At 36.2% G+C, this 23,562-nt stretch overlaps 1 protein-coding gene across 9 annotated transcripts in view; it reads right to left on the minus strand.

The window, feature by feature from the left end:
• Positions 1-23,562, minus strand: part of BLTP1 (bridge-like lipid transfer protein family member 1) — a 155,857-nt gene that overhangs the window by 21,273 nt on the left and 111,022 nt on the right. For 6 of the 9 annotated variants that reach the window (XM_058192414.1, XM_058192422.1, XM_058192413.1 and 3 more), the window contains 11 exons: positions 23,302-23,432; positions 21,925-22,048; positions 21,298-21,407; positions 20,592-20,676; positions 18,443-18,505; positions 14,920-15,164; positions 13,631-13,846; positions 13,076-13,256; positions 10,020-10,194; positions 7,797-7,958; positions 7,573-7,712 (listed from right to left, as the gene is read on the minus strand). In XM_058192414.1, the coding sequence (XP_058048397.1) occupies positions 7,573-7,712; positions 7,797-7,958; positions 10,020-10,194; positions 13,076-13,256; positions 13,631-13,846; positions 14,920-15,164; positions 18,443-18,505; positions 20,592-20,676; positions 21,298-21,407; positions 21,925-22,048; positions 23,302-23,432 (1,632 nt within the window). The remainder of the gene's footprint in view (positions 1-7,572; positions 7,713-7,796; positions 7,959-10,019; positions 10,195-13,075; positions 13,257-13,630; positions 13,847-14,919; positions 15,165-18,442; positions 18,506-20,591; positions 20,677-21,297; positions 21,408-21,924; positions 22,049-23,301; positions 23,433-23,562) is intronic. The other 3 variants (XM_058192417.1, XM_058192420.1, XM_058192416.1) reach the window with 3 other exon arrangements.

Below are 23,562 nucleotides of genomic sequence, written 5' to 3' on the forward strand. Positions count from 1 at the left end.
CACATCGTCTTAATACAGTTGGCAAAGCACGAGAGTTTTATGCTTATGTGCTCAAAGCTGGAAGTCCACCATCCTCAGATGATAGGAGAAAGGAAGGTGAAATTAAGGAAAAAGAAGTGATAGTGATGGAAGATGATCTCTTAGAGGCTGGATGCCTTTAAGATGGGATCAGAGATTCCAAGAGACCAAAGGCTGACAAGAGCGGCTGTCAAACATAAGGAACAAGAAGAAAATGCTCAACAGGCTCAATCTGCAATTACTAAGACGGAAATAGTGGGAGGAGCCAGGCCCAAAGAGCAAAATGATTTGCGGCTGGTGCTTCAAAAGCTTCCGATTGCTGATAATGGCAATTAGACTTTTATCATGGAATGTTAATGGTTTAAATTCACCATAAAAGAGAATAAAGATATTTCATTATTTGAAGCAATTTAAAAATGACATTGTATATTTACAAGAAACACATACTAGAATACTAGATCAGAAATATTTGATAAATTCAAGATTGGGAACACATTTTGTTGCCTCTGCTACAGAAAAGAAGAATGGACTAGTTGTTTATATAAAGAGTAACTTAAATGCAGCATTAATTGAGGCGGATAATCAAGGAAGATATATTGCTATTGAACTTTTATTGGAGGGGAGAAAAAAGATACTTTTAATAGGAGTTTATGCGCCAAATCAACAACAAGAGAAGTTTTATAAGTTTTTACACAAAAGAATAACATCCTGGGACTATAAAACTCACAAACTAATGGGTGATTGGAATGGATTGATGGATATTCAGAAAGATAAAAGAAGTCTTAAAAATATTTCAAGTCGTGTTAAACTGCCAAAGGCCTTCTTTGATATGATGGAAGATTTAGAACTGAGAGTGTATGGCGAGAACGTAATGAGGAAGAGAAAGACTTTACTTTTTTCTCCGATAGATATCAATCATTTTCTAGGATTGATTTTATTTTAACTACCAATGATTTGTTTTTTAGAGTGAAAAAGACTAAAATTTGTTCCAGAACTTTGTCTTATCATAGTCCGGTCTGGATTGAACTTGATCGAGAAAAGGAGGCCAGGAGGTCTTGGTGGATGAATGTGAATTTGTTTAAATATGAACAAAATGTAAATGAATGTAAAATCCAAATGAAGGAATTTTTTACTTTGAATATGGATAAGGGGACACCTATAGAGATAGTTTGGGACACAAGTAAGGCATATATGAGGGCAATTTTATTGGATACAAATAATAAATATAGCAATAGATTGCAGAAAAAGCGAAAGGAATTAGAAGAGGAAATTAAAAGGAAGGAGCAATTATTGGTATGTAATCCAGGAGACAGAAAAATAAAAGAGTCAATAAATATATTAAGTGGTCAATTTAATATGATGATGGCAGATCAGGTGGCAACTAATTTACAATATGCAAAGTATAATTTGTTTAATAATGCCAACAAGCCTGGAAGGTGGTTAGCATATTTATTAAGGAAGAAACAGAAAAACGTATAATTGATAAAATAGAATATAGAAGTAAGGAAGTATATCAGCAAAATTTGATTAAAAAGCTTTCTTAGAATTTTATACTTTTTTTTTTAATGGGTTTTATTCTAAATTTTAATCATGGCCAATTTAATAAGTTTTTTAATTATATTTTAATCGTATTTATATTGTATTATTTTGTATTTTTTATCAGGCTGTGAACCGCCCTGAGTCCTTCGGGAGAAGGGCGGTATAAAAATTTAAATAAATAAATAAATAAATAAATACTATATGCTAGAGATGTGATTAATAAAGATATAGATAGGTATTTACAAGACCAGGTATTTGTGAAATTACAGTGGATCAAAGGGAAGGGAAAAGTTGAACCAATTAATTACTTCAGAGAAAATAGTGTTTGCAATTAAGCAACTTAAAGCGAATAAAGCACTAGGTACAGATGGCTTAACAGGTACTTATTATAAAAATTTACAAAATGAGATGATTGAACCACTTAAGGAGTTATTTAATAGAATACAAATGGGAAGAGAAGTTCCTCCATCATGGAGGACAGCTTTTATTTCATTAATACCTAAAGAAGATCGAGATGGTACTAAACCAGAGAATTATAGGCCAATATCGCTTTTAAATACTGATTATAAGATATTCGCTAAGATATTAGCGAATAGATTGATGCCTTTGATGACCCAAATAATACACAATGACCAAACAGGATTTATCAGGGGTAGGCAGATGAGATATAATATGAGACAAATTGTAAACTTACTTGAATATTTGGAAAGAAACAGTCAGATCTCAGCAGCACTCTTTTTTTTTTTGGATGCGGAAAAAGCCTTTGATAGATTGGATTGGCAGTTTTTATTTGGGGATAATTTTATTCAAGCAATTAAGGCTATATATCAAAAGCAAATAGCACAAATAATAGTAAATGGTGGACTAACGGAAAATTTTGAGATTGAGAAAGGGACTAGACAAGGATGTCTTTGTCACCGTTATTATTTATTTTAACTTTGGAAATATTACTGAGTAATATACGTGGTTTAGATCAAATAAAATGAATTAGAATCAAAAATCAAGATTATAAGTTAAGAGTGTTTGCAGATGACCTGGTTTTTACTTTATCCCAACCAATACATTCAGCTATATATTTAAAGGAGGTAATTGATCAATATAGTAAGGTATCTGGGTTTAAAGTGAATCAACAGAAGACAAAAATGATAATTAAAAATATGAATAAACACCAAAAAGAAGAACTACAAAGAATAACTGGATATGAAGTAGTTAAAAAGGTTAAATACCTTGGAGTATATATTACAGCATCCAATGTGAAATTATACAAAAATAACTATGAAATATTATGGCGGAAAGTAATTAAAGAAATGGAGAATTGGAAGAAATTACAATTATCATTGTTGGGAAGAGTGGCAGCTATAAAAATGAATGTTTTGCCTATTTTTGTTTCAAATGATACCAATATTGAAGAAAGATGCAAATTTACAGGAATGGCAAAAAGGGATTAGTAATTTTGTATGGAAGGGTAAAAAACCGAGAAAAAAGTTAAAAATAATGCAAGATGTTAGGGAAAGAGGGGATTTAAAAATGCCTAATTTGAAATTGTATTATGAAGCAGTCGCCTTATCTTTAATTTCTGATTGGATTAACTTAACAGAGGAAAGGGTTTTGAATATAGAAGGTTATGGTTTGTTATATAACATATAACATCAGAGTTGGAAGGGACCTTGGAGGCCTTCTAGTCCAACCCCCTGCCCAGGCAGGAAACCCTACACCATCTCAGTCAGATGGTTATCCAACATTTTCTTAAAAATTTCCAGTGTTGGAGCATTCACAACTTCTGAAGGCAAGTCATTCCACTTATTAATTGTTCTAACTGTCAGGAAATTTCTCCTTAGTTCTAAGTTGCTTCTTTCTTTGATCAGTTTCCACCCATTGCTTCTTGTTCTACCCTCAGGTGCTTTGGAGAACAGCCCGACTCCCTCTTCTTTGTGGCAGCCCCTGAGATATTGGAACACAGCTATCATGTCTCCCCTAGTCCTTCTTTTTGTTAAACTAGACATGCCCAGTTCCTGCAACCGTTCTTCATATGTTTTATCCTCCAGTCCCTCATCATCTTTGTTGCTCTTCTCTGCCCTCTTTCTAGAGTCTCAACATCTTTTACATCGTGGCGACCAAAACTGGATGCAATATTCCAAGTGTGGCCTTACCAAGGCATTATAAAGTGGTACTAGCACTTCACGTGATCTTGATTCTATCCTCTGTTTATGCAGCCCAGAACTGTGTTGGCTTTTTTAACAGCTGCTGCACACTGCTGGCTCATATCTAGATGGTTATCCACTAGGACTCCAAGATCCCTCTCACAGGTACTACTATTGAGCAAGGTACCACATATACGGTACTGGTGCATTTTGTTTTTTTGGCCTAAATGTAGAACCTTACTTTTTTCACTGTTGAATTTCATTTTGTTAGATAGCGCCCAATGTTCAAGTCTGTCAAGATCTTTCTGTAACTTGAGCCTATCTTCTGGAGTGTTGGCTATTCCTGCCAGCTTGGTGTCATCTGCAAATTTGATGAGTTCCCCATCTATCCCCTCGTCCAAGTCATTGATGAAGATGTTGAAGAGTACTGGGCCTAAAACAGAGCCTTGGGGTACTCCACTGCATACTTCCCTCCATGTGGATGTAGTTCCGTTGAGGACTACACGTTGAGTGCGGTTGGTCAGCCAGTTACTGAATCCATCTGGTGGTGGTGCTGTCTAACCCACATTTTTCTACTTTATCTAGTAGTAGGTTATGGTCTACTTTATCAAATGCTTTACTGAAGTCCAAGTAAATTATATCAACAGCATTCCTCTGGTCTACTAATTTTGTCATTTTGTCAAAGAATGCGATAAGATTAGTCTGGCATGATCTGTTTTTGACAAACCCATGTTGGCTTTTGGTTATTACTTTGTTTGCTTCTAGGTGTTCGGTGATTCGTTGCTTGATTATCTTTTCCAGAATCTTCCCCGGTATTGAGGTCAGGCTGATAGGTCTGTAGTTTCCTGGATCTGTTTTTTTTCCTTTTTTGAAGATGGGAACTACATCAGCTCTTTTCCAGTCCTCTGGCAGCTCCCCTGTGCTCCAGGATCTTTGAAAGATATAGTTCAGTGGTTCTGAGATCACGTCTGCCAGTTCCTTCAGAACCTTGGGTGTAATCCATCCGTCCTGGTGATTTGAACTGCCTAGGGTAGACAGGTGTCCACTTACCATTTTCTTCCCTATTTTAACTTGTGTTTCTAATCTGTTTTTGTAGTGCTGTTTTGATAGGTTGGATTGTTTTTCCTTTGTGTAAAGACAGATGCAAAATATGAGTTAAGTAGATCTGCTTTCTCCTGTTGTTTGTCATCTTCTTGCCACTTTCTCCCAGCAATGGGCCAATTGTTTCCTTGACTTTTTCTTGTTTTTAACATGTTGGAAGAAGCTTTTTTGTTATTTTTTACTTTTGCCGCTAGCCTTTGTTCATTGTGAGCCTTAGCTTTCCTCACTTCATCTTTACAGGCTCGGGCTATTTGCTGATATTCTGCCTTAGTTATTTGCCCCTCTTTCCAATTTTTATATTTGTCCTTTTTGTCTTTCAATTTCTCAGATAGTTCTTTATGCATCCATGCTGGTTTCTTTTGTGATCTACTATTTTTCTTCTTCATTGGTATTGTGTTAGACTGTGCTTTTATAATCTCACTTTTCAAAATTTCCCAAGCTTCTTGAGTTGTTTTTCCTGAGGATTCTCATCCATTGAATCCTTCTCAAGCTCTCTAAGTTTATTGAAATTAGCTCTCTTAAAGTCCAAGACTCTAGTTTGACTTTGTTCTACTACTTGTATTTGCTTAATGTCGAATTCCAATATTGCGTGGTCACTTGCCCCCAAGGTTCCTGTAGCTTCAACACCTTCTATCATTTCATCTCTGTTAGTGAGAATTAAGTCCAATATGGCTGATCCTCTTGTCGCCTTCTCTATTTTTTGGGAAACAAAGTTGTCTGCTAGGTTTGTTAGGAACCTGTTGGATCTTCCACTTGGTGCAGAGTTTGTTTCCCAGTTGATGTCAGGGTAGTTAAAATCCCCCATTACTACTGTGATGTGCTTCCTACATACCTTAGTTAGCTGACTAGCAAAAAGTTCATCTACTTCCTCTGTTTGGTTGGGTGGCCTATAGTATAGACCTATGGCAATATCGTTTTTCACCCCTTTTATATTGACCCAAATACATTCAAGATGATTTTCATCATTGTTGTGCTCTATTTCTGTAGAGATGTAGTTATTTTTTATATATAGTGCAACTCCACCTTATGCATGCTTATGTATTAAACGATAAGAAAATTGATAAGACATTTAAGAATAATATGGTTAGAAGTGCTTTGTTGAGAGTTTGAAAAAAATATCAATATGTTAGATGGTAAGAAACCAATATGGGCAATCCTAGACATATGATAGAGAATATAAATATACTCCAAAAAATGGAGGTTATTACATACAAAGAGCTCTTGATTATGGAAAAGGGGGAATTACAATTAAAATCTAGGGAGAAATTGAGGGATGAAGGGAGAAATTATACGTGGTTTCAGTATGGACAATTGCAAACTAGATGGAAATTAGATCAGAAAATTGGTATTAGCCAAAGTGATGATAATTTGTTAAAACAAATAAAAGATCAAGGTCAACAGCATATAAAGAGATTATATAATGTATTGGTAGAAATTGATTCAGAAACGGAGTTGGTTAAAGATTGTATGGTAAGATGGGCACAAAATTTTCAACAACCTATAATGTTAGAGACATGGGAAAAATTTTGGGTGAGGAATGTTAAATTTACACAAGCACAAAATTTAAGAGAAATTTTTTATAAAATGTTTTATAGATGGCATTTAGATCCGAAAAAATTGTTGTGTATGTATCCAAATGTGAAAGCAAAATGTTGGAGATGTGATTGTGAGGATGCTGCTTATTATTATATATGGTGGACTTGCAAGAAAGTTAAAGCTTTTTGGATTAAAATATGGTGGATGATGCAGAACATTTTGAAAAAGAAGATTAAGTTTGCTCCACAGTTCTTTTTATTAGGAATTATTCCAGATTGTACTGTTATAGAGACTAAACTGATTTTGAACTTAATAACTGCTGCGAGACTATTGATTGCACAATATTGGAAGAAAGAAGACTTGCTTACAACTGGAGAATGGATTAGTAAAGTAACAAATTTAGCAGAAATGGCAAAAATTTCTGCCTATTTTAAAGACTATACACAAGAAAAATATATTTTGGAATGGAGAAAGTAGATTGATTATATTCAAAATAAGTACCAGATTAAAAAATACCAACTAGTTTTTGAGTGAAGTTAGGATTTGTTTTGTATTAGTATATTTAAGAAAGAAGGGAATTTATAGTGTGAAGGTGTGAAATGATTGAGGATTATGTTTTATGTTTTATTTTAAATTATGTTTGTTAGCTACTATACCCTGTATTCTGTTCTGGGAAGTCGGGGGGGGGAGGGGAAAGGGGAAAGGGAAAGGGGAAGATTAGAAATTAATTGATTGCCATTGTACAGGAATAATTGTAGAATTAAATAATCTGGAATGGTGTAAAGTCAGGGCTGCTCAGCAAACACTCCAGAAGGGAGAGAGGAGCAGAAAGAAGGAAGAACGTAGGTAGGTAGGTAGGTAGGAAAGAAAGAAGGGAGGGGAAGAGAGGGTAGGAGGAGAAGAAGGAGGGGAAGAGAGGGTTAGAAAGGATGGAGGTGAGAAGAAGTAGGAAAGTGAGGAGGAGGAAGGTTGGGGAAAGTAAAAGATGGTAGAGAAGGGTAGAAAGGTTCAGGGAAGGAAGTGGCGGCTGAGCAGGCCTGATTGAGTATAATTTGTGTATAGAATTGATTGTTGTATAAATGATTGTACTGTACACTGGTCAAATCATTGGAATGAATATGGAAAAAAAATTTGTAAAAAAAAGAAAAGAAAAACAAAATAATTATCTGTGTACAAATAAGTCGTACCAATTTACAACAGCCTTCAAGGTATTACTTAAGTTGACATCCTTGCTTACCTGAACTCTTACATATACCACTACATCAACAGGAAAAGAAGAATATGCTGATGTTGATGAAGATACTAAGGAAGCTGTGGATTCTTCTAAAGGATCTTGCATATCAAATTGCCCAATATCTTCATCTTGTGAACTGATGGCTTTAAAAGAATAAGGAAGTGATTACATATAACTTCTGAAAAATAAAAATATGGTTATTAAATTATGGTAGAAAAGTATGATACCTGTATAATTCCTTTCTATTGGAGTTATAGGTATTGTTTCAAGGGCCTTTTCTAGAAAGTCCAACAGGCAAGGGCTAATCACCATTTCCTCAGGCAAAGACTGAAGTGCAACCCAAGCATACAATTTTGCTGTTTTTATGCCACCACTTCCTTTACCTTTGGCTGAAAGATTTGAAAAATAAAGTGAAATACCAGATCACAAACATCAAATAGAACATAAATAAAAAAGAAAAGTTAAAGTTGATAATCCAATTCCTGAGGTATCCTTAACTCGATTCCTGAGGTATTTAATAACTTAAATTATTAAGTTAATAATGTATCGCTGGCTAATCCAACAGATCCTCAGCATTTTTGTAGAGCATATGGTTTAATTGAGATTGATTTAAACCATCAAGAATAAATTTAATTGACAGTTTAATAAAGCTTCTAATTTTATAATCAGGATGACTAAAAAAGATCACTTTTAAAATCTTAAAATGAAATTTCCAATATGTATGTATGTATATATGTATGTAAATTGGATTGGATACTTCCTGTGACAAAATACTCCAGTGTGGATTAGCTCTGCTATAATTATCCAAGAAAAGAAAAATATATGATTACAGCACCAGTACTGCCAACTAGTAATTCTCTAGTTTCATCTTGTGGCCAACTGAGGATAGGGAAAATGAGAAAAAGTATAGGGTGCCCTCAAATGGTCTAACTTAAATAAATAAGGATGCTGTATAGAACCTATACAGACTGGAATGAATGGGTGCATTCAGACAATATTGGCAAACTAGGCTTAAGGCTTGCCTGGAGTTATATCAGCTGCTATTTCTTATATATGGCATCACCTGTATAGGAGGCATGTGCATGAAATTAGGCCTCAGTTTTTAAGGTGATCTTATTTGATTAAGATCACTATCGGATTCTTTTCGTTAAAACCATGAGATTTCGAATTCAAACTAAAACAACACATGGTTTTTTTGGTTTGTTCTGATAAAACCATAATCCCATGAAAAGGTTTGTTTTAAGTGACATATCAAGTTACAGTATTAGGATCTGCTAAAAAGAATGAATGGAAAGCAGCAGATACAATCCAACATCTTCCTAACTAAAGCACATGCCTGACTTGCCACATTGTCTGAACATGTTCAGCATATGCCAAGTATCCTGTAAATAAGCATGTAACTCAAATGCTTTTCTCATGCTAAGCAAAAAAATCAACAACCTTTCATGGTCAATACTTCCCCAAACCCAACCTCCCATTCTTCATTTAGTTTGAAGGAAACAACAATCAATATACAAAGTTGAGCAACCAATGGAAAATGTAGTCTGCTTGCAGTACTAATAACCCAAGATCACGATACCAGTATTTGCTGAAATAGCTAATTTTTGGCAGTGTGTTTTTGGAACAATTTTTAGGTTAAGAAGAGTGGGAATGGATGTAATTTGTTACCTAAAAATTTCCCATTAATTTTCTTACCATTAAACTGTTCCAAAAGTTGAAAAGCTAGAAATTATTCAGAATTTAATAGACGTTAAGACATGTCCAACTACCAGTATTTATCATTTTTCACAGTTTCAAGGGGCATGAATCAAGAGTGGCAATGGAAAAGATTTGTAAATCCCATCCTTTAGCCTTCTAAAATGATGAAAGATGTATGAGTTACATGCTTCTAAGTAATCTTTGCAAATGTAGTCCATTTTTTAAATCAAAATTACTATCTAAAATAGCTCCTCTATTATCCAAATTTCAGCAAAATGTAGTCAGAATTCAAATAATTAGGTATTATAAAATGTGTATATGCTTAGAGACATAATTCTGAAATTAAGGATTTCTATTTAACATTCTACATTAAGGATCACTGATTTCTTGTCTTCCACATATAATGGATTTCAAGCATATTTAGGAATTGTGAAAATTGTCCAAATTTTATTTCCAGTTTCCCCAAACATTAACACATTAATGCAGCAGATGTAGGGAGCACAAAAATAGACTAAAGAATATAAGAGAAACCATTTACAATAGTTGACAAAGTAAAATTTAACACAGAGAAAAACTAATAAGAAAATAAATCAGAAGTACTAAACATTAAAAAAAATTATGTCAAAAAATGTATCACAACATCAAACAGAATAGTTTATTAAGTTACAAATACTGGTCTAAGTATTGGCCTCTACACTATGACAAAAGATTACTAAAGCTAAAAGACAAACAATGAAAAGAGAAATATTTACCTGATGGAATAGGTGGGGGTTGAGGAGTTAGTAAGGTTTTAGCCTTGATACGGGTAGGAGGAATAACGTCTTTCATATTATACAACTTTGATTCTTTGGAAAAGGTTCTTTGAAGAGATGAGCCTCGAGATGTATTTGGCGACTCAGTTTTTAACATCTTAGAATTGTAATGTAGCTGAAACAAGCCAAAATAAGATTAAAACCTTAGATTTCTGCATAGTCAAAACTGCTGGGGGGGCGGGGGCTAGGAGCAGTGTAAAGAATACAAGAGCATAAATCACAAATAACACTTTAACTAAAATGGAAAATATAGGGATTGGCAAAATTTTGATAGGCCAAATTAGATAAAAAATGTTCCGGAAAGTTAGGTTGTGCAGACACAGCCTACCAGTATATGTGTGTAGTTATTCCTAGTTATGTGGAACTACGGTATTAAATACAGTGGGGCAAAAAAGTATTTAGTCAGCCACCAATTGTGCAAGTTCTCCCACTGAAAAAGATGAGAGAGGCCTGTAATTGTAATAGGTATACCTCAACTATGAGAGACAACATGAGAAAACAAATCCAGAAAATCACATTGTCTGATTTGTAACGAATTTATTTGCAAATTATGGTGGAAAATAAGTATTTGGTCAATATCAAAAGTTCATCTCAATACTTTGTTATATATCCTTTGTTGGCAATGACAGAGTTCAAACGTTTTCTGTACGTCTTCACAAGGTTTTCACACACTGTTGCTGGTATGTTGGCCCATTCCTCCATGCAGATCTCCTCTAGAGCAGTGATGTTTTGGGGCTGTCGCTGGGCAACACGGACTTTCAACTCCCTCCAAAGGTTTTCTATGGGGTTGAGATCTGGAGACTGGCTAGGCCACTCCAGGACCTTGAAATGCTTCTTACGGAGCCACTCCTTCATTGCCCGGGCAGTGTGTTTAGGATCATTATCATGCTGAAAGACCCAGCCATGTTTCATCTTTAATGCCCTTGCTGATGGAAGGAGGTTTGCACTCAAAATCTTACGATACATGGCCCCATTCATTCTTTCCTTTACACGGATCAGTCGTCCTGGTCTCTTTGCAGAGAAACAGCCCACAGCATGATGTTGCCACCCCATGCTTCACAGTAGGCATGGTGTTCTTTGGATCAACTCAGCATTCTCTCTCCTCCAAACACGACGAGTTGAGTTTCTACCAAACAGTTCTACTTTGGTTTCATCTGACCATATGACATTCTCCCAATCCTCTTCTGGATCATCCAAATGCTCTCTAGCAAACTTCAGATGGGCCCAGACATGTACTGGCTTAAGCAGGGGGACACGTCTGGCACTGCAGGATCCGAGTCCCTGGCGGTGTAGTGTTGGTAGCCTTTGTTACGTTGGTCCCAGCTCTCTGCAGATCATTCACTTGGTCCCCCCATGTGGTTCTGGGATTTTTGCTTACCATTCTTGTGATCATTTTGACCCCACGGGTGAGATCTTGCGTGGAGCCCCAGATCGAGGGAGATTATCAGTGGTCTTGTATGACTTCCATTTTCTAATTATTGCTCCCACAGTTGATTTCTTCACACCAAGCTGCTTGCCTATTGCAGATTCAGTCTACCCAGCCTGGTGCAGGTCTACAATTTTGTTTCTGGTGTCCTTCGACAGCTCTTTGGTCTTCACCATAGTGGAGTTTGGAGTGTGACTGTTTGAGGTTGTGGACAGGGGTCTTTTATACTGAGAACAAGTTCAAATAGGTACCATTAATACAGGTAATGAGTGGAGGACAGAGGAGCCTCTTAAAGTAGAAGTTACAGGTCTGTGAGAGCCAGAAATCTTGCTTGTTTGTAGGTGACCTAATACTTATTTTCCACCATAATTTGCAAATAAATTCGTTACAAATCAGACAATGTGATTTTCTGGATTGGTTATCTCATGTTGTCTCTCATAGTTGAGGTATACCTATGATGACAATTACAGGCCTCTCTCATCTTTTTCACTGGGAGAACTTGCACAATTGGTGGTTGACGAAATACTTTTTTGCCCCAATGTAAGTTATAAAATGTTTCAAACTCTCTGACTGGATTTAATTAATCTGTTTTATCTGTAAATGTTGTTAAATGATGCCTGAAATTATTTTTGAAAAGAATCCCAGTATTTTTATCATTTTAAAACAATAGTACTACAGCAAAAAGAATATTTTTAATGTGAAATGTATATTAAGGACAAAGAAAGAAGATCTTGTCAAACAAAATATAGTTAGATGCAATAACCCTCTCTGAAAATGAATGTTTATCTTCTTCACCAGCAACTTAATAACATGAATCACTTTTAAAAAGTAGATCTTGTTGGCATAGTATGTCCCACTTGTCCTCCTCCCATTTCTTTATCCTAGCCTTTAATTGCCTAGTAAAAAGCCTTAAAGTTTTCTATAACATATACAGTGTTTGTCAGCCCTTTTTACTACTGTACCAGACACCTAATTTTTCTTTCTCTTTTCTAAAAAACTCTGCTACCACAAAATTACTGTTGCCTCGCTATCTGAAATCCTATTGAGATAGGATTATATATGCAAATACATTTGATTAGGCAGTGTATTTGAAGAATAAGTTTGAGGTAAATCAGTGGGCCACACTGATTGGATGTGCCACACATCCAAACTGGATGCAGCGCATATGTACAGGAATAAAACTATCTTCAATATAGAGGCAAATAAGAAATGAGACATAGAGAAAAGGATAAAAATTATCGCTGACAACATGGTAGCAACTCTTGTGTGCTTGACAGTGCCACCGATCTGTTGAATTGGCAATGTGGCACACTGATTTACCTCAAACTTATTCTTCAAATAATTACTCATCCAATCTTACTAATATTTCCAGAGATAAAGGTATTGTAGAATTTGATATTAATTTTTTTAAAAAAATTATGATAAAGTGGACATGCTAGCCACATAATGACTCATACATTCTGCATTGAACAGAGACTCTCTAAATTAGCCTTAATGCTTATCTGAAATAACACTTGCATTCTATTTTATCACACTATATGGAGGAAATGTCAACGTTTTTATTTTTTACCTTAACATCTACACCAGGAATGTAAAATACTGTTGTTTCCACATCAGTAGATTTCGTTTGAAGAGATGCTGGTACTTTTTTTCCAGCCAGTAAGTGGGTAGTTGATGCATAGTTAGTTTGAAATTTCCTTTTTTTAGAGGGAGAGTCTTGATCTAAACTTCGGGAACTGCGATCATAGGTCCTAAATATATATATATATATATACACATAGTCATTATTTAATTACCCTGGGCATAAAGACAACATTAAGCCATTTCAAAAGCTTTGAATAGTCATTGTTAGTTAAATTCACTGATAATACCTCAGAGAACTGAGAACAGAAATATTTGGCATGACTTGATTATGCTCTAGCTTACATTTGGCTTAAGGCTCTCAGTAGGAAAGAATCTTTCTTGATAAACTAGGAAGAAGGGAGTGTAGTAGCTCAATTGGTTAGTACACTGGGGTGGAGGTTAGCAAGCCCACGCTTGAAACCTAAGTGCCGCTACGTGGCATGGTGAACTCTGCAGCTCCTTGATGGGAACATGAAAAGAGCCCCTGTAGGCAGGATTTTACCTTCTTAAGCTTATGTCATCATGTTCTTGCTGGAGTGTTGTTGGATGAAGTACACACTTCCCACAGTCAATTTCAACTCTCACGTCAAGTTCAAAGTCAATATTCCTCTCAGTAGTTGTTCCAGTTACACTTCTGTTGGCTGGAGATGTTGGCCAACGTTCAGTAAACAGTTGGTGAACAGCAGCAAAACCTGTCGCTTTCTTACGAGAAGGAGTCCTGCAAAATATTTAAAAATGTAAATTTGACAAACTTACCTTACAGCATGTAATTTGTTAAAATATATTTCCCTTGATATTTTTAACACTGTTAATGAATTCAATATTAAACTATCTGAGATAACCAGTATTTTATTTTCATTGAAGGTGGTATGGAGGTTCTATGATTGGGCAGGTCCATTACAATGAGGAAGGAGGAGATAGATATCTATCTCATTTTCTCACTAAAATACATTTAGCCTCTGAGACCAAAATCCACAAATATACAATAGTAATCTTCAGTAGGGTTTTTTTCTCTTCATGGATCGTGGGAGGAAACCAAAACTAGTCAAAATAGATGCTTTAAAAAATTTAAAAGATATAATTTATTCAGTGTTCTTATGCTATTTAATTTAAACCTACACTAAAAAAACATTTATGCAGCCAAAAAGCAGATCTGATTAAATGTTATTATAGCAGCATATAAAGTTTTAAAAAATGTTCCAGGTGCTCATCCCATTCAAAGTAACTAGCGAATTCCCAACAAATGCTATTTCTACAGCTAAAAACCAGAACAGGAAGTGCAAATGAAATCGCTGGGTTGCTAAAATATTGATGCTATATTGTTGTTTCATGGGATATAGAATAAAATTTTATATGAAATTTATGAATAATTTAGTAATTGAATTCAAATCAGATCTGTAATGCAATAGCTACCTGCCATTATACTTAAATAGAAAGGAAACTTTCTCAGGCTACTTCACACTGGCGAGGTTTGAACTTGACATTCTAAACATCCAAAGATGAGTCAAATATTGAGTTACAAGATAGTCCTTTCCAAGACTATCCATGGTTATTTGGTGCCACAGGCATCTGCATTTAGTGTTTTTTGTTAGCTCTGCTAGCCGAATTATCAGAACAGATTAAATATCCTGCCATTTTTAAAATTAAATAGCTCGTAACATCAGCATAACAAAGAGTTCAGACCCAATATTGTATAGAGAAAGCCGGAGGGTTTTTTTTATATTCATCAATATGCACATATTCAGAGAGGTTATACTGAAATGAATATTCTGTTTTTACAAATATGCTCACAGTGCTTTCCGATAAACATATGGCCTCTCTCTGTCATGATCTTCCTCTTTTTCCGAATCTTCACTTGATGAAGACAAGCTGTCATCTCGTCTTCCTTCTTCAGGCTGGAAAGGAATGCTTGGTGAGAAGACAGCTGGAGTTTGGGGTGAATTGAATACTGAGCATGATCCTTCACTAGTGTATGAGTTATGGGATAGATCATCAATAGTTACTGACAAAAGATCCAATTCTGTCTCCTCTGGAAACTGATTACAAAGAGACAAAAAAAATATTCAAGTTATAGCTACCAACTATCTCAAGGAGTGGGGAGGAAAAATCAGATTCTTAAAGGCAAAGCAGTAAATGTTTCATTTTGTACAGGCCAAAGAACTGAAATCAGCCATGAAATATGTTTTAAAAATAGATGAGTGAGTAGCCTTGAAGAAGTGTATCAGAAAAAGAAAGTGAATGCATATTATTTAGATATAGCAGCAGCTTAGATTGCAATATATCCTACTACAATAATTGACATAAGCATTTTAAAGTATAAAAAAGCAAGAACCTTATAGGCCTCCAATTAACAAGAGAAATTAGCAGAAATTATTAGAAAATGGAAGCTCATGCAAAATGCTGGCACAGTATGCACCCTATTATCTCATTTTAAAGTGGTAAATATGATTAATTTAAAAAGCTAGATTTTTAGACAGTAATGTTCTGAGGGGAATTTCTGGAATGTTGTTTTGATTCTAAATAAGCTAAGATGTAAATCTTCAGGTTTCAAGTAAATCTAAGGTATCAGTGGGTGTGGAAAACCCTTAAGGTTTGCAAAGGCACAACTTTTTAAAAACTAGTTTTAGAAAAATAGCCCCAAAGAAGTGGTGGGGTAAAATGCTCTGTAAGTATGGAATGGTAAGAAACTATGGGAAAAAATTAAGGATGGAAAGGGGAATAGAACTGAGTTAAATATTCTTGAAAAAAACATGGAATGCTTGGCTTTTCCAATTGGTACTCATTACCTGCAGCACTGCTGCCCTATGCGCTTCATGCAAGATGAACCAATGATGATGATGACCAGCAGCACTGAGTTGCTGATTGTACTTGGTTGTTATATTTTACCTGAAGACTTTTGCTTTTATGACTCTAATGCTCTTTATGCTCCCCAAAAATTAACACACCTGGATACATACTGTACACATTGGAATATGAATATCTATGAATATCTGGGAACAGTTACCATTAGCTAAGCATTAAATATATCATAAATCATAAATTCAAAGTAAAAATGAAATCTACTACCATAAATGGTAAACTGTTTATTGTAATGAACTGATTAAATTAATATTGGCTCAACTTTAACTGAAACTAGAAGAAATTTATATCTTTATACTTGTCCAGGTAGAAAACTTTGGAAGCTCTGTTGCTTATCAGTGAAAGCTTGGGGATAGATAACCTCTTTGGTTCTAAGGATCACAAATGATTTGGGGTGACTATTCAGGAGCCTCTTATTTGTGAATATATTCATATACATGCATATGAAAAAGCCTTTCTTGTATTGCAAATCTCCTGCACTCAGCAATATCAGTGCGGAGATTGGCAGAGAAAGGCTATTGAAGTCTTAAAGCATAATTTACCACATGTTGCAGTCATTGCCAATTTTCAGCAAGCAGTTTTATCACTATGTGTCTAGGGACACACTGAATAAACTCAATTATCAGATAACTGTCACAATGAAAATCTCATTGATCTATACAGAAACAGATCCTTTCAAGAAATTGGTAATAACAGCTTGATAATGGAAGAAATTTGCCTCCCGCTTTTGGGTAAGGCATCAAGAGAGGCAGCACATGGGAAAGGAGAAGGATTATGGGAATCAAAGTAGTACAGAGAGCTACTCCAAAGACAGTGTAAGGCTGCAGAGTCCAATAGAAAACTACAGCATGCCCACTGCTAGAAGTCATTTGTTCCTACACAGAAAAACCTGTAACAGGACTTGATTCCTAAAATACTCTTATAATATTGAAGCTTTATTTGGGAGCCCGCTCTTCATATATAAAATATTATTAATGTTAATATATCTGAGTCATTCTGCTAAAATATGTCTTCCAAAAAAAGAATGATTTTTATTTGTATTTTGTGTCTGTGCTACACATGTCCATACATAGAAAGACAAAGATTTACCGGTATGTTCACTGCAGCTGAAATCAATCCTGGAGTTCCCCATCCAATAAATATGTAAACAAAACATATTTTTCTATCTCTCTACATATCTACACACACACACACACACACACACCCTTCTGTTGGCAGTCACAAACCACAACTGGGTGAGGCAAGCACAAAGAAATTTTTTTACTGAAGCTAATGTTTAAAATGATCTATAATCTAAGGCTGATAGCATCTATGGTTTCACACCTACATTCACCCCTCTATACAGAGAAACATATTACATGCAAAAACATTATCCTATCCTCCTTCCATTAGAAACAGCAACTATGAAGAATAAGATCACTTTCCTTTAATGGAAAGAGGTAACCTTGGTAGGAAGGGAAGGTGAGGAAAATGAGGAATAATATTGGTTAAAGGTAGGAGAAGAGTTAATTGAATTTATTTATTTATTTATTATTTACATTTCTAATGGTATCCTTAGGAAAATGTTAACTTATTTAGAACAGCAGGCCTCTCCCAAGGTTATTAATTCATTTATATTTCAAAGATAATTGTCATAATTTGCATCATCAATGGCTTGCATTTTTACTCATTCACACATCTTTTGTTACTTCTCTCTAATGCACAGGAAAATATTTGGGAGAAGAAAGTGATTCTCAAGAAATATGGTATTTTTAGATTTTTATAAAATCTGTGATTCAGGTTCAAAGCAAGTAATCACATTTTGATTTCCCTTTTTCCTAATAAGCATAGGGGAAGAGTGTTTGATAAAAGAACTGGGGTCGACACAGACTAAATTAGATGGACTTTGTTCCAAGTATACTAGGATAGGGAATATAAGCCATGTGTAACTTAATTAACAGTGCCTTAATGTAGTGTCAGCTCATTACATCTGGATTCAACCAAATTATTTTAAAATTAATTTTGTAATTGGAAGGAATTAATTTCAGTAATATCGTTTTTGTTGTACTTACAATTCCTGGACAATTTAATTAGAAAGCATAAAGTGAGTAACAAATATTATTGAACTATCAGTAGTTGTATCAACCAAAATGGCTTGCCAGTAATATATCAATTCTTAAAATTATTTTGCAAGATTTCCTATGAGCTTCTATTCTACAAGATAGTGTTTTTGGTGTAAAAGTTTTATCATTCAAAAACTGTTAAAATAGTTTTGGGTTGAGAGTATTTATTAAGGTGTATCCCTCAGTACACTGATGAATACTCTCACTCCAAAATAACAAGTAATACTGAATTATTATAATACTTCCAGTTGTGACCTACTTTATTATAATGTGCTCTGCTTAGCTGGCAGATATGATCAATGAAGCAGATTTTCCATGCAATTAATTAGTATACCTATTGATTTTACAAATACCTGAAAATACCCTTCCCCTGGATAGCTGGATTGTTGTGCAATCCCCAAACCTCTTCCATTCAACTTAATTAAAAACGAAAAAGAAAAATTATTAAAACAACACAGTACATAATCCTGGGCTCTGCTGTTTCAATATGTTTTATTGAAGACCTAGATTAAGGAACTGGATATTCCTATCAATATCTTTCCTTTAATCCAGGAACACCAAACTTGCAGCAGCTAACATTTAAAAAATGAACAGAAAGACACAAGTGCAGGATGGGTGAGTCCTGACTCAGAAGTAGTAAATGTGACAATGATCCAAAGATTCTGGTAGATCAGACTGACATCTAAAAAAGATTAATGAATTAGAGTGAAATTACAGCAAAGGCTATAACATAATGAAGGGATGGAAAACCAAGTCCCATGAGGGTATGTTTAGCCTGCAAAGCAGAAGGCTAACACAACACAGAACAGCAGTCTTCATATAGCTAAAGGGTTGTCCTACAGCAGTAGGTTTGTTCTCCATTAAAGTGAGGGATGGACTACAGTTAATGAGCTTAAACTACAGGAAAGGAAATCCAATTAAATACTGAAATTAATTATCTGACAGTAAAAATGGTCATCTAGTGGAGTAGGCTGCTCCATTAAGTAGTATGTTGGCTTTCACTATAGATTTTCAAATAAATAGATATATATTTGCCAAAAATACTTTAGCAGATTGTGAATTCAAGCAAGGATTTAAGAGCAGACATGGGCCCAGACAGGCCCGCAGGACCACCCAAGAGACGGCGAAGGACCAACCTCCTCTGCCCTGACTGATCTGGGCACTCTCCCAGGCGCACACACAAGAGGTTCCACAGTCCATGCAGCACAGGTGGATCCAAGCGCTGCGACTACTGGGTTGGCCTCCAAGCAGCAGGCAGAGGCAGAGGAGCAAAGAGAAGCAGTAATCCAGCTTTCCCAATGCGCCGGGTGGCTGTCTGCCTACCCAGTTGCTCCAGCCCACATCTGTCTTTGCTTGTGCAAGGCTGTTGCAGCTGGGACGAGCCAGGTGGCCACATGGCTGCCCCCTGTGGGCCGAATTGCATGACTCCCCCGCCTCTGCATGCTGCTGGTAGTGCTGTGAGGGTCAGTCCCTACCATCCAACCTTGCCCTTCAGCTCCGCCACAAATGTGGGACGAGCCTCCCGCCCGCCACCCCACCCATTATGGCCCTGGCAAACACAAAGTGCTGGGAGCCTCCATTTGCAAAAAGCAGCCAGGACTCTGCAGCCCATACCGCGCAGGTGGGTTTGAGTGCCGCGACCACCAGCCCAGCCCAAGCAGAGGCAAAGGCAAGGTGGGAGGCATGCAATCCAGTTTACTGTATGCGCCAGGCTACCGCCTGCCCAATTTCAGCACACAAAGCCAGATGGTGGGACTGGAGCTCTTTGCGCTCCCCCTGAGCACTCAGCCCCTGCCACCTAACCTCATCCTCCAGCAAGCATGCCACCCTGGCAAACAGGAAGGGCAGGGAGACCCTGTCTCCAAAAGCTGGAGCTCCCCTTCCGGCCCCGCCCAAGCCCAGCCCGGAGCTTTCCCATGTGCCCTGCACCCATGCACCTCAAGGCCCCGCAACCAGACCAGCCATGCCCCTCCATCTGCCTCGCCTTGCAACAGTGGCACCAAAAGCAGCAACCCCTTCCAGCAGCCACACCTCCAGCAGGAGCCCCACTGCCCCTCAGCCCCTTCCCAGCCCGGGCAAGGAGTTTGAACATAGCAGCAGCAGCCTCAAGGAGGAGGCAAGCGCAGCCAGGTGTCCACCCGAGAACGTGGGGCCAGGCCGCAGGGTCAGCAAGGCTCATCTGGTAGATGACGTCCCCGGCACCTGCCCTGGTCCCACCACCTCTGCCAGAGACAATGGCTCCTCCCAGTCCTTCACAGGTGCCCCCCAACACGAGCAACGTCCAGCTGGCCATGCCCACACAGCCCTCTGCGGGTAACCACAATCCTGATGCAGCCCTCAATGAAATCAAGTTTGACACCACTGACCTAGAGGCATTTTCCAATTCTCTGTGTGTGTGTGTGTGTGTGTATAAATATATAACACTGGTACAAATAAAAAGAGTTAATCATAGCATACATGTTTACCCAAAGCATTCAGTGAACTTCTTAGGGATTGCCTTACCATATCTTGTAGATTGAAAATTACTCTGGACCCAGCAGATGGCCCTTCAACACAAATTTCTGGAACTTCTTCACTTTCCCCAAGCCTTGTACAATAAAATTACAGTAACAAGGAATTATGATATTTGTAAATACTCATATTTTATTACTACTACTTGAGAAGGCAAAATATAATTCTCTCCATTCCCCCAAAATGCCACATTTCTCTGTTATAGCTATTGTCATGCTAATGGGAAAATTAAATACATGTAAACCTGAACACACTTTAAGGAACTATTCAAATGTTTTTTTTAAAAAAAACTAAAAAGAAAGCATGTAGTTTAAAGGCACCGGCTCTTTTCATACATTAGCGTATATTTGAAATCACTGTTATCTCTAGAGCTGGCAAAGTGATATTCAAGCAAAGCACATCCAATGGGGCCTAACAGAAACTTCACTTTTTAACAAATTATAAATAATATTAAACAGAAATAATTAAAGAGGACATGATTCAAAACAAAGCTTCATCATTATTTTTAATAAGCCTTTGGGCTTACAAGGGCTCAATGTGATGATATAAAACATTCTGGGCATGTAGCTTATTTTCTTACAGTACATGACTTACAACTAGCCACAGTCTTCATAACAACTATTTTATAAGTTTTTTCATTGCATATACTCAAAAATCAAAATATTACTGTCTAAAAAAGATCCCTATCCTATCTTACCTTGTTCTGTCCATTCTCTTCAGAGGTGGTCTTCCTGAAGCTGAAATACCTTTTGTTCGACTATAGCTGGGTTTATATCCTAAGCCCCATTTATCTTTCAGAGATGCTGCCTGAGATATACAAAGCATATTATTCTCACATTTTAATCTGACTGTATTCTTGCATAATTCAGAAATTTGGCAAATAAAATACTAAGGATCACACAAGACTAAATAGTTGCAATCCAGAAACAAGCAGACTTAGATTTCTATGAACCTAACATAAAGCCCCAAGCAGTTATAAAAATAGTATATACTGTAAACAGGTTAGGGACTTGGAAGCTGAAAACAAAATATTGTGCAAGCAGACAGCAATAGATAGAATTAACTTTTTTCTTTTCACCTTGAAATATTTTGCTACTTTTGAAAAGCCTTTAGAGAAGGAGATTACTTCAAGATAGATGAAAGTGGATTTAAATTTAACTTCGTTTTTTGAAAAATTCTAGTACTGAATGACCTCCCACCAGTATCTCCAAAAAAAAAAGTATCTATAAATCTTGTTTTTGGCATATGTGACTATGTTCTATCTATTTTTAATAATATAAAAACAGAACTGAAATGACTGAAAAGGAGCTTAAAAATTACTCACCCTCATACTTGACCTGCGTAGCTTTTTACGGACATCTCGCCGAATGTCATTAACAGCTACTGACTCTAATTGTTGGTACCGTTGAATTTCTTGATTTATTGTTCCTTCACTTGCACCCAGTTTTCTAAAGACAAGATTGATAAATAAAATCCCGCAATCAATCATTCAATAGCAATAGTATTTGTTAAGAATGATGGCTTATTTGCAGGTTTTCTCTTCATCTTGAAAGGTGGCCATAAAGGAAAACAATTATGCAAAGCACTTTGGGTGACTTATCGCCATGAAATACAGTGTATTGGCAAAATATATTTGCCAAAGTAAATTAAGGGATTTATAATGATCTGTAATTAGGAGCCATTGGTGCTTTCTGAGCATGCTTGTTTTCTTGCAGCTGTTTCATTACCCTAACTGTTTCATTACCCTGATGATGTTATCTACTTAGGGTAATGAAACATCTGCAAGAAAATAAGCAAGCTCAGAGAGCACCAAGGACCCCTCATTTCAACCCTGAGTTACAAATATCTCCTTTATTGATGACCTGTAATTTTTAGCAGAGGATATAAATTGAAAAAAGAATTCTGTCAGGCACCATTAATTAAAGCACAGGTTCTTAAATTGAGCGACACCACAATCTCTGGGGAAAAAAACAATAATATATTTAACCGTTTAACTAGAATTAATGTTGGGCAACAGCCAAATACATTACTTTCTAAAATACACAGAATCTTTATCTTATTGTCTCAACTTCAGCTTATTTTATCAGTGAAATCTAGAGATTGATTTTTAGACATTTTTCTTTCCCCAATCAAAACTTTGATTTTTGAAAAGCTAGAAATATGAAATAATTAACAAAAATGTAATTAATGTACACTACCATAGGCACTCCAATAATAATTATACTATACAACACATTGAAACTCACTAACCTCTAGTGGGAAACTGTCATTTATAGTATGACCTTGTGCATCCCATGGAATTAGCTACTCACAAAAATGATTGGGGCTTGCACGTGCAAATGTGGAACAAAGAGTCTAACAAATTTTGACAGTGTGTTCACACTTTTTCAGGGTCACTGCACTGTGGGATTATGTGGGCAAAGCAGGAGTAGGTTTTAACAGTACTTCCACTTCTTACACAGGTAAAGTTGGCACACTGTTAAGAGTTCATGCAGGCAAAATGGGAGTCTGCTTTCACACCATTCCTACTTTGCTTATTGAACTCTGATTAGCTTTACAAAAATATTACAATTCCTCAATTTAAAATTGCCTGAGGGGTGTCAAATCACAGATTGAGAGTCTCTTAATTAAATCTTTGTAAAATAAAAATAAACAATAATTTATTTTGATTGTAAAAAGTTGTTGGAAACAACATACTTACTTTAAGTCATCAATTACTTTAGCCTGTTCATTCAACTCCCTGATATCAACTAAGCGCTTCACATATTTTCTTCCTCTTGGCTCTCCAGGCTGATTGTTTGATGATCCCTGCTTCCGGTAGTCAGCATTCTCCTGTTTAAAAAATAAGGAAAGCATTTACTTCATTGCCCACAAGCCATTTTAATGACTAAGATGAAGACAGAAGAAGTTTAGCACCACCAATCAAAATACATGCAGAAATCAGTTTAAGAAGTCAGATGAT

Source organism: Ahaetulla prasina, chromosome 8, assembly GCF_028640845.1.
Source record: "Ahaetulla prasina isolate Xishuangbanna chromosome 8, ASM2864084v1, whole genome shotgun sequence".
Classification (NCBI taxonomy): domain Eukaryota; kingdom Metazoa; phylum Chordata; class Lepidosauria; order Squamata; family Colubridae; genus Ahaetulla; species Ahaetulla prasina.